Raw genomic sequence first — 14,566 nt, forward strand, 5'->3', positions numbered from 1 at the left:
GAAATAGTCATCTAATAAACAAGTTATGACATAGTTCTCTGGTCTTGATTTTATTTTACTTCCATTTTTTAAAATTGCTTTCTTATTTAATTTTATTTTTATAAAGTAGTTCACAATATTTGGTTACATTTAATATTCAAACACCAGTCCCACCACCATTACACCTTCCCATCACCATATTTTGGATGTTTCCATCCCTAACCCTGACCCAAAGCAGAACTGAAATAATTTATTTTGTATTGTTTGTTATGAATAAACCACTGAAAATTCTCCAAAAAACTTTTCTTAGAGGAAAGTGTGTGAAGATTGCTGTATTTCACCCAGGGGCATTAAGTCCTTCTACAAGAGATTACTAATATGTTGTTAAGGGTTGAGCCTTGTATGCTTATATCTATCTATATCTATTTACCTATATATATATATCTGTAAAAATATATTTCTGTCTAAGATTATTGCCTCCCACTTTAAACCCCATGAAATGTGGTGTGCTACTCTTGGAGTATAAATGGTGTGAGTTATGAGATGTCGGTCCAGGGATAGGTTTACTCATGAGTGAGACTTGGCCCGAGCTTGTGGTAAGTGGCCATTAGTATGACAGTGGTTGAGTTCTGGAGGATTTCAGCTATGGCCATGATCCAGAGACTCACCGTCTTTCTCTCTCTGAAGTGAGCATAAAACGACATTGTCATAGCCATACCGCTGGACTCCACACAAGATTGTTTCATTCGGGGCACCCTGGAGGGGAGCGAGCGAGGCCCCTCCCTGCCCCAAGGGACCCACCCCAGCTGCCAAAGACCTCCAGAACTCAACCACCGTCATGGTCATGGCCACTCCCCACATGCTCAGGCTGAGCCTCACCCACGAATAAAATTGCTTTCTATGGAATAAAATGTTCCAAGCCTTTGCAGTCTCTTGTTTTCCAGTCTACAAGGATTCTCTCAATTTCCAAGTTATTTGCAAACAGAAAACTAAAAGGTGACTTAGTTTTTAAGCCAAATATTAATCTATTTAGAGATTTGTTAGCATAATAGTGCAAAGAATACAGAAACTAACATGGCCTGGCAGAGGACAAAAGAGGGAGCTGTCAAACTCCTGACAAAGCATCTTTTTGTCAGGTTCATATAGAGTAACAACAACTCAGTTTTTCTTAGTACTCAAGGTCATCTTGACCTCACTTGGTCTTTAACTGTTTCATAACCAAAAATTTTTCTAGGAATTAAAACCAAGCTCCCAGAAGAGATCAAGGCAGAGTCTCCGCCCTCTGCGCCTGGCTGTCCTCACCAGGGCCCCTTGGAGGAGGGCAGGTTGAGTTTCCCATTCTGTCCTGAGCAGAACCCTGACAGCTGAAGACCTCCAGGACCCGGCCTAAGCCATGCTGAGACCACTCTCCACATGCTTGGACGAGAAACTGGCAGAGGAACCCAGGTGTGTGGGACCCGGGGCTGAGATCTCCAAGCCTGCTTGGTTCGGGACTGGGCCTCCTCCACCCAGCTCCCCCACCTTCCAGTAGCTAGACAGTTACACCCACCAACTGCCATGTAACCCCATCAACGGCCATCCAGAGACTATAAAACCAAGCTCCCGGAAGCTTATTCTCTAGTTCTCACTCTCAGAGAACCCGGCAGGCTACTGAGAGTATCATACCCGCCTATATGCCTGACTAGGAAAACCTGTAAAGATGATTAGAGGCTGCCCCAAAAGCCTCCATCCATCTCGGAGAGCCCAACAAGCTACTGAGAGTATCCCGCCTGCACGGCAGAGCCTGACAAGCTACCCATGGTGTACTCGATATGTCAAAAACAGTAACAATGAATGGTCCTTATTCCTCTGACCCTGAAGGAGCCCCCAATATGTCATCGGGTTACACCTGCATGTGACAGGGACGAATGGAGACGTTACTGGGCCCACTCGAGCGAATTGAAGAAAAACGGGGTGATAGTGATAGTTTCTAGGGAAAAAAAATCCAGACAACACAGAGAAATGTCAAATTCAGAGAGGTAGAGTGATAGTATAGTGGATAGTATCTTTGCCTTGTATACACCCAGCCCAGGTTCAACCCCTGGCACTCCATCTGGTACCCTGAGCACTGCCACGGGTGATCCCTGAGTGCAGAACCTGGAGTAAGCCCTAAGAACTGCCAGGTGTGCCCCACTCCCCACCAGGAAAAAAAGTGAAATTCATTCTTTGAGTGAAGGTAAGCTGTTGGATAACACTGGGTTGTCCTTGCACCTTGTGCAGGGAGCTTAAGGCTTATTGATCCACACCAGTGCAACTGAGGCACACCCAATTCCATCAAGCACTAATAATCCTATATAGCTTTTCTTTTTCCTTTATGTCATTTGCATGATTCATTTAGCAATGTCCTTTTTGTATAGACACAAGAAGACAGTTGATGCTATGCTACGTAACATGGAAGTTAATTGACTCCAAAATAATATTTACTCTTGGGCATCTGTGTTCACTTGACTTAAGCCTCAGTTTCCCTTAGTTTCTAGCACTCTAAGAGCAGGGTCCTAACAATGGACTGGATGAACCCAGGTAAAGCTGTGAGCTACCCTGACATCAAAATGGGCCAGGCCAAGTGCCATAATACTTAACTATAAGTTTAAAACATGGTCACGGACAATCTCTGTCATGACCCAAAGACAAGGAACTGAATAAGGACCCTGCAGAGATTAGGAAGGACTAACCTAGCTTGAGAACTATGATCTGGAATATATAGTGAGATGTCCTCAGGAGGAACTAACCTTTAAGCTTAGTATATCTCTTATTGTGTTCATACAAAATGTCATTGCTAGAAATATCTTAAGAAGTAAATTTACTATGATTGTTTAAATGGATTACTAGCTGAGGAAAGGAGAAAGCAATACACCCTGGATGGAATCCCGCCCTTGAGTGGATCTCCTAGTAATCTGGAGTAATCTCCTCAAATGAGATTTCATCCTTGAGTTAATCTCCTGAAGGAGTGGCTTTACATCTCTTTGTTGTTATGATAATGTTCAACCCCACCTATGTGTACCCCAACCCTTCATGATTTCTATATAACTATGCTATAAGGGGTAAGAGGGAAAGAGATGCTGAAGACATTGGGGACCAGATATTGGGAACGAGAGAGTCAGGACGAGATGCTGACATTGAGATGTTATAGATGCTGAAGACTAGACGCTGAGGACTAGATGTTGAGTATGAGAAGGTTATGATGAGACCTTGAAGACGAGGAGGAGAACCGAGACTTTGGAGACTTTGGGACTAGAAGGCGAACCAGATGATGACAATGACTGGAAGTAGAGGACTATGAGACTACGTTGAGATGAAGAAGACATAACAAGGGAGAGGACTTTGAGGTCTATGAGGAGACTAGGATGATGGAACTCCGATGACCGGGATTATGACCAAAAATACGACTACAGCTGTGCCATAAAGGGAGATATCCGGGCTATGCCAGGGAGAAGAGAGAAATAAACCAACTAGCCACAAGTCTGGGGCCCGGTTCCTGTTTCTCTGTTACCCTAACCCTTTGCCTGTTATCCGCCACTGTGGATAGGCCTAGGGAGGCGGCTTTCACCACTGAACACTCAGTCCCGCGCGTGTGCCCATACACCATTTTTTATTTGGAAACTTACAGTAGGCAACAACAGTAAAGGCAGATTCTTTATTTCCTCAGGATACACTCTAATTACACAACAAGAAATGAATAAAACTTCCCTGTGATATGATACATTCACATGTCTTCTTGTTTCCTTTTAATAATTGAAATGGGAACTTTCAAGATCTCAAATTGATTTTGAAGAGATTATTTTATATTTTCAAGTAAAATAGTTTTATTTAGAAAACAGTAAGGAGAGAGCGAATACACGTCGCAGACTGTGTGGATGCTCTGAAGAGATAATTTTACAGGATCAAATATTTGGGGAAGCAATCATATGTGTTTAAAGGAATTTTTTGAAGATGAGATTGGTGAATCACAAACAATTGACTAGATCTAGCCCTTACCCTGCTTTTTTTTTCTATACCTGACACTGCTCAGAGTTTATTCCTCTGGCTCTGAGCTCAGGGGGTCACTCCTAGAGGGGCTCAGGGGACCATGTGGGGTGCTGCGGTGCTGAGAATTGAACTCAGGTTGGCCACATGCAAGGCAGGCGCCCTCCCTGCTGTTCTATCTCTCCAGCTACCTCCCCAGCCCATCCCTCCATCCACTTTTATTTGCTGTCCTTAACTAAGAATAGTTTTTAAATTTTTTTAATAAAAAGCAAATACCAAATTAAAAGTAATATTAAAAAATTATCTCAATTAAAATTTTCGTGTCTATAAATAGAGACCATATAGGACATCATGAAATTTTAGACCAAGTAAGACACCACATAGGACACAAACAGTACAATAAGACACCATAAAATTATCACAAATCACAAATCATCCTGTTAATCGTCGATTGCCTTGAGCAGGCCCCAGTAACGTCTCCTTCATCCTAGCCCTGAGATTACAATTCAAGGCTCTTTAGGAGAATGAGACCCATCATTGTTACTGGTATTTGGCATATTGGGTATGACACAGGGAGTTCGCCAGACTCTGCCGTGATAAAATAATAGTGTCCATAAATATTGGAAAACAGCTCAATAATTTGAGTTGACTTTATGTACTACTTTATGACTTTATGTATGCTACTGTGGCCTAACTGAACAACTGTGCCAAGTCAAATGACTTTATTATCAGGCACTTTCCAAAAAGTTATCTTTTATTATTATTATATTATTACTATTATTATTTGTAGGCAAGAAAATTTTTTATAGAACAAAACTTGCTTAGAAAGATGTGGGGAAGTACATGTTCAAGAGAGAATATTTTTCTCCAGAGTGGAAAAAAGCAAGCAAAGACACACAGAGACAAGCAGGCTCAATGTGTGTTCAAGGAAGTGCACAGGTTTGAAGAGAAGCCCTTTGAATCTTATTTTAAGAGCTTTGCTCTATATCAGACCTTCTCTGAGACCAACCAGACAGTCTTGCTGCCCACCACACTGCCAAATGGACCCAAGCGTCCCTGCAGCACGGACAGCGTCTGCACATGCTTCAGCCACTGCAAATGCAAAGACTGGAAATGCACCTCTGCCAAGAAAAGGTGCTGCTCCTGCTGCCCTCCGGACTGGACCAGTGCAGCCAGGGATGCGCCTTCAAAGGGACATCAAGCAAGTGCAACTACTACGTCTGGATTTGGGGAGGCGGAGTTGGGTCATCCTCCCAGGTGTAAATAGAGCCAGGTGCAGACCCGGCCCATCCCTGCGGGACCTCGGTCTGTAGGCCCCTGTTCCTGTTCTATGAAGTAGGGATGAAAGTAAAAGTTGTTGGCTTAAAAAACAAAAAAGAGTTTTTCCCTATTAAAAAAAACACTGAGATCTTCATAAGCTGAAGACTCTACACAGACATTGCCCCAATATATTATGTCAGAAAGATTCACAAATTTAGTAGAGGTGATACAGTTGCCATATCACAGAATAAAATAATAACATGACTTTTTCAATTTTAGGATGTGTCTCTTTTCTCATTATGTGAATATCGGAGAGTTACCAAGAGGATATGCTGTAGAGTCATTAATTTCTCAACTATTAGCTTTATGTGACGTGTTCATGTGATGATGATGTTGTTATTACTTACCTCACACAAAAATCTCAGGTTTCTTACAATAATAACAATGGTACTAACTTCATAAAGTTACAGGAACAAGCAGTGCTTATTTACAGGAACTCTTTAGTTCTGTACCAGTGCATAGAAATTGTTCAATAAAATTTTACTCTTATCTATTTTTGATGGGCTGGAGAGATAGCAAAGCGGGTAAGGTGTTTGCCTTGTACGTGGCCGACCCGGGTTCAGTTCCTCTGCCCCTCTTGGAGAGCCTCGCAAGCTACCGAGACTATCCTGCCTGCACGGCAAAGCCTGGCGAGCTACCTGTGACATCTTCAATATGCCAAAAACAGTAACAGCAAGTCTCACAATTTGTTGTGAGCCGTTACTGGTGCCCACTCGAGAAAAATCGATGAACAACAGGAGGACAGTGCTACAGTGCTATCTATTTTTTTTCCTTATTTAAAAATCATCTGCTAAGAAATTACATTAATTGGGACAAGAGAGACAATATAAGGTAGACAGTGCAAGGCATATGCCCAACCCAGTTGAGTCCTCGGTACCCCCAAAGGTTTACTGGGTACAGTGCTGGAGAACCCCAAGCAGATCCTAGTGTGGCCCTGGTATTCGCCACACAATGGGAGGATGGCAATGGTAGTTCCTCAAAGCAGTGGTTCCAAGTTTCCCTGTATCTGCAGCCCTTAGATTGTACTGCTTGTTCAATTGGTAGAGAATAGCTTGACTGGTCCCTGGATTCCCGAGTCCACTTAGGACGCACTGCCAAAAAAACCATGGTCATCAAGACTGTAATACAAACGATACAGATGTGTAAATAATGGAATAGAATTGAGACTCCAGATATAAACGTTCACATTTTTGTCAACTGATTTTTAACATAGATGCCAAAACAAGTCAGTAAGGAAAGAAGTAATTTCCACAAATAACGTTGCAACTACTGGATCTCCACAAACAACTGGGTGCTCCTAGGTAACAAAATATACAAATAGTGCTATCTATTTTTGATAAGTGTTTTTTTTGTGGTTCTGAGGATGAAACCTAGGAAGAACATGTGCAAAACAAGTGTGCTACTACAGATGAGAAATAGAATCTCTATAAGCTTCTTTCTTTCTTATTTATTTATTTATTTATTAAGTTTTCTTTTTTCTTTTCTTTTTTTTATCACATATAAAAGTTGATGGGAATCTCACCAGTATCCTTTTCCCATGTGTTTGCCATATTATTTTAAGGACAATCCCTGTTAATTTTAGCCTTGTTTCTCAACTATGGTCAAATGATTAGGGTTCATTGAACTTAGTCAAAGAAGACAATATTTCAGCATTCTTACACACTATAGTTGAATTCAACATTAAAAAGATAAATGCAAATACTCTCACATAAGTCGGATGTAGGAGGCTACCTTTAGCATGTAATGTAATGCTCACACTTCCAGTGAGTAAGACTGGGTGTGGGTGGGCTCTGTTTACCCGTAGGAGTAGCTCTCATCATCATATTCCAGCTCATCTTCTTCCCCCTCATCCAGCAATCCAAACCTAAATTTCCTGTAGACGGTGCCGTCTTGGCCCATATAGACAATATCATCATCCTCATCCTCATCGTAGTCTCGGTCCCTGTACTCTATCACCTGGTCCTCTTCGAAGTGTGTGCTCTGCAGATGGGCGCTCGTGGAGGAAGAGTAAGATCTGGTAGGCTCAGACAACTTCGCATAGCCAGCTTTCTCTGCTGCCTGAGCCCGAGCCCGGGACCTCCTCCAGACCAGCACAGCCGCTGGGAGGAGAAGCACCATCATGACAGAGGAGGTGATGAACAGGGCCGTCTTGAGATGCTCAGGCTTCTGCCCAAGTTCACTTTCACGAAGGATGCACTCATCTGTCGGAACACAGCCCCAGAGGGCAAGGGAGAGGGGAATGGAATAGGGAAAACTCATTTCAGAGGTTAAAAATCTTTGCAAGAACCTAAAATCCAAACATTCAGAGCTCAACTTCTGAAATTCAAGAGCAGCTTCTCTACAGACTTGCACTGCGTGTACCACTAGGTTTTGTTCGTGTGAGGACACCAACAAACGCTTCTAGGATGAAAGTGAGTTTGAGGTCCAAAGGACCCCTTTCTCTCATTGGTGTAACTTGCGACCCAGTTGCCTAATAGTTCATTTCTCAACTATTAGCTTTATGTGATGTGTTATGTGATGATGATGATGATGATGTTACTTACCCCACACAGAAATCTCAGGTTTCTTACAATAATAATAGAATAACTATTATTACTACTGTTCATCCTTTCTAACCAATTATCCTCTCTCCCTCAGGAGATAAGTATCCTCTTGGGCCATGCACCACTCACTTATTTGTATAAGACTGGGTTCTCTCCCTACTTACCTCTGAACCTGGTTCAGCATGATCATCCCACACTCAAGGGCAGGAGCAGATTATTTAGAGAGCCACTGATTCATCATTGTGTAAAGGTAAAGGTAAAGGCCCTCCCGTTGATCGTCGATTTGCTCGAGTGGGCCCAGTAACGTCTCCATTGGAGACTTTGTTGTTACTGTGTCTGGCATATCGAATACTCTCGGTAGCTTGCCGGGCTCTCCGAGAGGGGCGGAGGAATCGAACTCGGGTCGGCCATGTTGGCCGCTTGTAAGGCGAACGCCCTACCGCTGTGCTATCGCTCCAGCCCCATCATTGTGTATAGGCTTAGAATTTACTTAGCCTGTGGCTTGACCATTGAGGAAACTGAGATTTGTGGGGAGGAAGTCAATCATCACAGTGTCAGAAGCAAGAGCTTGTTTGTGAAATTATTAAAACCCAAACTCCATGGTATTGTCTTGGAGACATTCAGGCAAAATGCTTTAACAACTGTTTTCTTAGACCTTGGTGTTCTGTGACCCTAATCTGGCAGGAAGGGATGCACCATTATTAAATACTGACAGGTGGGTTGAGTAATAAGGAATTTCTTCAATAATAATTAAGATTTGGGATGTTGAAAGCTCTTCCCCCTATTATTCAGCAATTTTTGTTTTTCCTTCCATTAAATCATATATTTAATGAATAACAGAAATAATTTCTACATCCAACAATGAATTTTAGGGATCTTCCTCCAGAAATATATTTTTGTATTTTTTAATTGAGATGGAGCATTATAAAACTGTTCATGATTGTATTTCAGTCATGCAATGTTACAAGAGCCTCATCCCTCTATCAGTGTAATTTCCCAGTACCAGTGTTCCCAATTTCCCTCCCACCCCTTCAAGCCACCCCCAATCCCAGTCTGCCTCTATGGCAGGCACCTCTCTGCTCTCTCTCTCTCTCTCTCTTTCTCTTTTTATCTCTCATTTTAGGCATTATGCACCAACCTTTGTTTTGATGCTTAAGTAACCAAAACTGTCACAGAAGGAAGGACCAAACCACACCAACAACAATGCAGTCATGTGTCTTTTTAAAAAATTTAATCTGGTGAATTGATTTGGGCAAGTTATCTAGTTTTTTTCTTCTATTCTTTAATCCACCAAATGGGAGTTTAATGAGAGTATAAAAGAACTGGAGGCAGGACCAGGGAAACAACTATCATTCTATAGATTGGATGTCTGGGTTGAAATACATAGTAAGTTGACCACAAGTATTGCTTTCTTTTTCTTTCTTTCTTTCTTTCTTTTTTTTTTTTTTTTTTTTTTTTTTTTTGCTTTTTGGGTGACACCTGGCGATGCACAGGGGTTACTCCTGCCTCTGCACTATGGAATTACTCCTGGCGGTGCTCAGGGGGGACCATATGGGATTGCTGAAATCAATCCCGGGTCGGCCACATGCAAGGCAAACGCCCTACCCACTGTGCTACCTCTCAGCCCCCACCACAAGTATTTCTTGACCTGGGTCTAGCCTTGAGATTAATTCATGAGTTTTTTATTATAGGTACCTCATAGCCACACACAGACACACACACACACACCTGTCAATTATTTTAGAGACAATTGTTCTTGTTTATTAGATATTATCTAATTATATCAATTTATCACCATTATGTTTTTTTCGCTCTTTGCCTGTTTAATTTTACTGTATTTTTTTTGCTTTTTTTTCTGGTAATAATTTAACTATAACCTTTTATTTTCTATCTTTCATATGAGAATTTCATTCTCATGGGATTTTGTCCATATTGAACAGCTGATTTAACAGTTCTTCATAGGAATAGGATTACAGAAACTGTGTCCCCCAAAATGCATATACCTCTAATTTTCCCTAAAGTCCTTGATATAAGAAAGGTTATTGTATTGAACTGAAGTCGCGAGGATATTATGTAACCAGACCTGAAAGTGCAGGTGTATGCTTTTATTTTCGGGGTTTCAGGCACATTCAGCAGGATGGGCCATTTTACTTCTGACTCTACTCAGGGTTTGTTTCGGTGGTACTTAGAGGATCCTGCAATTTTGGGAAAACTGGGCCTCCTGCAAGGAAAGCAAGTGCTAGGACAATTGGGCTCTTTCTCTGATCCAAAAGTGGATGTGTATGAGGTTCTAGGGAAACCAGCTGTTCTTGACCTTGGAAGACTGGAAGACAGTAATTAGCTTCAGGGAAGATGATGCTTAAAATTTAACTGACAAGGTTGATATAGGACTGAAAAGAAATGGCTAGTCACAGCAATGGGTTCGAGGTTTTCTTGATCCATAAATAGACAGGCTACCATAAATATGTTTCTCTTTGGTGGTGATACATCTGAACTTGTAGGAAATAATTGGCTTCTGGACTAGAGTACACACACACACACACACACACACACACACACACACACACACGTGCGTGTGTCTGCATACGCATGCACAGACACACACGTACATTTTCCTTTTTAGAAGTAATAACTCCATTCATAATCTTCCTAAGTGTATGACCAAAGAAATCCAAGTACTAATTGGGTTAGAGTTGGAAATGAGAAATTTCTGGGAACCTGGAAGGACTATGACATCTGCAGTCCAAAAGACTCCTATCTGATTCTGAAGGTTGATGAGCCCTGGGCCATGCTAACCAAACCCTTTGAGCCTTAATCCCTCTTCTGTAAATGGGATTAACAATGTCTCCCTGGGAAATGAGAGAGTCCAAAGGAAAATGGCGTGCCACAGGCACTCTGTAGGCACTAAGATGGTAGCCACGCTCACCCTGGAGCCTTCCATGCTCCCATCCCCACTGGCCTGCTCAGCTCTCCGAGGACAGGCCTTGCTTGACAGGCTGCTCTCCCAGGACTCACCCATGCTTTCCTGGCAGTCACAGCACTCCTGGGTATCTGTGGAGTCAGAAGTATTGCAGCAGTGCAGGCAGCGGTTCTCGTCCAGGTGCAGTAGCAGGTTGGCGGGGCACACGGTACAATTGTTGGCACCGGGCCCCTTGCATTCTATGCAGCTCTCGTGACATTTTTCACAGTTGAATTCCTCTTCCTGTGAAAAGCAACCAGGTGGCTTTTGAGTACATTGGGATTAAAAAATAGCCTGAAGTAGGACCGGCGTGATAGTTCAGTGTGTAGGGAGCTTGCTTTGGACGTAACTCCACACTTGGGTTTGATCCCTAGCATCCCACATGGTCCCTTGAGCCCACTAGGAGTGATCCCTAAACGCAGAGCCAGAGTAAATCCTCCTGGTATAGGCCCCGAACAAAAAGAAACAAAAATCCCCTGGAGTTTCCAATAGGAATTCTATCTTGACCCCAGAAAAAGGCAAACATGTGGGAAACAGTAGAAAGATGGTAAGTGCAGGATGAAAATAGAGCCAGCTGTGTATGTTTGGATGGACCCAGACCTGGGCCTTTACTCCTGGCATCTGCAAGTCATAGGAAAATAGGACTCTAGACTAGCTCAGGTTACAGACTGACAGATCAGTTCAGCTGCACCTGGTCAAAGACAAGTTTTGTCTCACCCATACTAAAATTGGCTGGAGCGATAGCACAGCGGGTAGGGCGTTCGCCTTACATGCGGCCAACATGGCCGACCCGAGTACGATTCCTCCGCCCCTCTCGGAGAGCCCGGCAAGCTACCGAGAGTATTCGATATGCCAGACACAGTAACAACAAAGTCTCCAATGGAGACGTTACTGGGCCCGCTCGAGCAAATCGACGATCAACGGGAGGGCCTTTACCTTACCTTATACTAAATTGACTTTCACCGTTTGTCGGAGTACAAGGAGCTTAGGTTTATCAGGTTGCACCCATCACAGTGCTCCCGAGTCACTCCCATTACTTTGTTTGTCTGTAACCACTTCTATGCTCTTTTCCCAACCAATTTGTAAGGTCTCATACTTCTTAGACACTGAAGCTGTGCTGTAAGTTAATATTGCCTTTCTCCTCTCCTTATGTCTTTTGAATAGTTTACTTTAATACAGTGACCTTTTTGTATAGATACAGGAAGACAATTAATATTATGCTTTGTAACTTAGGAGTTGATTGGCTTTGAATATTATTCACTCCTGGGCATCTGCTTTCTCAACTTAAGCCTCAGTTGCCCTCACTTCCTAGCACTCCAAGGGCAGGGTCCCGACGTGGGACTGGATGGAACCAGGGCAAGCCGGTAAATTATGTCTTACCCTGGCATCACGATGGGCCAGGCCAAGGTGCCACGATTCTTAACTATAGGTTAAGAGTTTGATCATAGGCAAATGCTGTTATGATCCAAAAGTAATGACGAGACTAGGACCCTGCTGCTAGGAATAGGAAAGATATCTGGCCTGAGCACTGCAGTCTGAGATCGAGATGGCCCTAGGAGAGCAATTCTATAAGCTCAAGGTATTTCTTACTGTGTCCATACAAAATGATTTATATTGTGTATGCTTATATGTTGGTCGGACAAGGAGAGGAGAAACACATCCAGGGAAATCTGTTCTAGGGTGATTGATCTGCTAAATGAGAATCTGTCCTAGAAGCAGTTTTCCTGGGTGTCCTGACTAGCTTGGATGAGACTGAACCTTTCTCCCCTTCAAACTGCCTTCAGTAAATGATTTCAGTATATTGAGGCAGTTTCCCTTTTCTCATAGAAACCTAGCTGGTCTTAGATATGCAGATCTCAGGTGCTAGCCAGGCCTGATCTTTGAGATGTAGATTCCAAGCTCTAGCAGACTGGTCTTTGGCATGCAAATCCAAGTGCTTGTAGCTTGTGAATGTGCTTGTGAAAGGTTTCAGTTTGGTTTTGTATCTTCTTTCTGGAGGCCAAAATTACTGGCCTGAGAAACAATGTATGGTTTGCCTCCTCAATCTTCTTTCTGTAACTCCTTTTGATGACATCACTATATTGCACCCTTTAGAGGTACCATGATCTATTTAAGGGGACACGTGCGTCAGAGAACCTGGGAAGATGGGGCTGAGGACAGAAGCTGAGAGAACAAAGGTGTACTTCTTGAGAGATCCTGGGGCCTCCATGACATACATCTCTTCCATGTAATAAACTGCTGCTAAGACCAACCAGGTTGGCCCCCATTTCCTTCCTTCGCCTGACCATCGCCATCGACCTCCCTGGAGTGGAGAAATGGCCTGAGACTACTGAACGTGGGCGGCGGGAGAGATAGGCTGCTGCTGTCCCTTTGCCCGTCCTTTTTGTGTGTGTTTACACACAGTTTAATTTTTTTTTTAAAAAAAATCACTGTCCTTTTCTGAACTAGTGGGGTATTTTATATTCAAGCCTATTCCTGATTTTTCTTTAAGAACCACAAGACTTAAGTGTCTTTATGAACTTTTTTTTGTTAGTTCAATCTCAGGACTTGTTCTGAAATCACAGAGTAAAATGTCAGTTTTCACTTTTCATCAAACTTTGGCTGGGCTTTGGCCCAACACCCTTCACTCACTGATAGTTTGGCTTTTTTGATTATTAGATTGTTGTGATCCTGCATCAGACTAATATTGTGGTGAGTATCAAGATAAAGCCAGTAAATCTCGGTGGCAAGAGAGTGCAGGAGAAAGTATCATCCTGTAAATGATTCCTTCACTGGTGATAGAAATGTAGGTAAGGTAAGAAATTTTCCTGTTTTACTTTGCAGTTCCATAAAATTGTATTGTAGCATTGTCCTTCCATTGTTCATCAATTTTCTTGAGCGGGGACCAGTAACGTCTCCATTCTGAGACTTGTTGTTACTGTGTTTGGCATATCAAATACATCACGGGTAGCTTGCCAGGCTTTGTCTCTGATCCTAATAAATTCTAGATTGGGAGTCAGGACCTCTGGGTAAAATACTAATTTTGCTTCTCTCTGTGTGACCTTTAGCAAATTATTTAATGGCTTGGAATGTCAGTTTCTTCAAGGCATAATGAGGACAAACCATGAGAATTTATGTGAATATGTTGGACGGTGTAAATTTTACCAGGGAGACATTTATTTCATTTCTAAAGTTTGCAAGCATGATTAAGAGTTGGTAGACTGAGAAAACCCATGGTTTACAGATAAGCCAAAGCTAACAAAGAAGCTCTTTCTTAATATACTATAAAAGAGTGGAGAAAATAACACTGTCTTTACGACATTGGTCATATATTTTAGCTTAGATAGCAGAGGGGAGCAAGAGAAGATTCTTTGTTGTTGTTGTTTCATTTGTGGGGTTACATCTGGCAAGGCTCAGGGGTTACTTCTGGCTCTTCACTCTAGAATTACTTTTGGTGATGCTCAGGGGATCATATGGGATGCAGTGAAGCCAACCTAGGTGGGCCTCTCAAGCAAGGCAAATGCCCTGCCACTGTACTATCTCTTTGGCATCTTTTAAATATTTTTTTGAGGGGGGATGGGGATCACCATTCAATTCATCAGTGTCTTGTGTATTTTTAAAGTATTTAAATCTTTAAAAAATAGTATTTATGAAATAATATTTGTATACAGACCCAAAAATGTAAGAGTCTGAATATAAAGTTATTTTTGAGGCAATCATTACTAAACTTCCTTAATAATTATCTCAGATATTCCAAGTTCCTCTGGTTGACTCTAAGACTCAG

General features: G+C 42.3%; 1 protein-coding gene across 1 annotated transcript in view; it reads right to left on the minus strand.

The window, feature by feature from the left end:
* Positions 1 to 7,095: 7,095 nt before the first annotated feature.
* The window catches only part of PCSK5 (proprotein convertase subtilisin/kexin type 5), a 482,296-nt gene continuing 474,825 nt past the window's right edge, over positions 7,096 to 14,566 (minus strand). Inside the window, exons 37-38 of the mRNA XM_056118773.1 lie at positions 10,860 to 11,046; positions 7,096 to 7,502 (exon numbers count right to left, since the gene is read on the minus strand). Coding sequence (XP_055974748.1) covers positions 7,096 to 7,502; positions 10,860 to 11,046 — 594 coding nt within the window. The remainder of the gene's footprint in view (positions 7,503 to 10,859; positions 11,047 to 14,566) is intronic.

This window comes from Sorex fumeus, unplaced genomic scaffold (genome assembly GCF_029834395.1).
Source record: "Sorex fumeus unplaced genomic scaffold, SorFum_2.1 ptg000038l, whole genome shotgun sequence".
NCBI classification, from domain to species: domain Eukaryota; kingdom Metazoa; phylum Chordata; class Mammalia; order Eulipotyphla; family Soricidae; genus Sorex; species Sorex fumeus.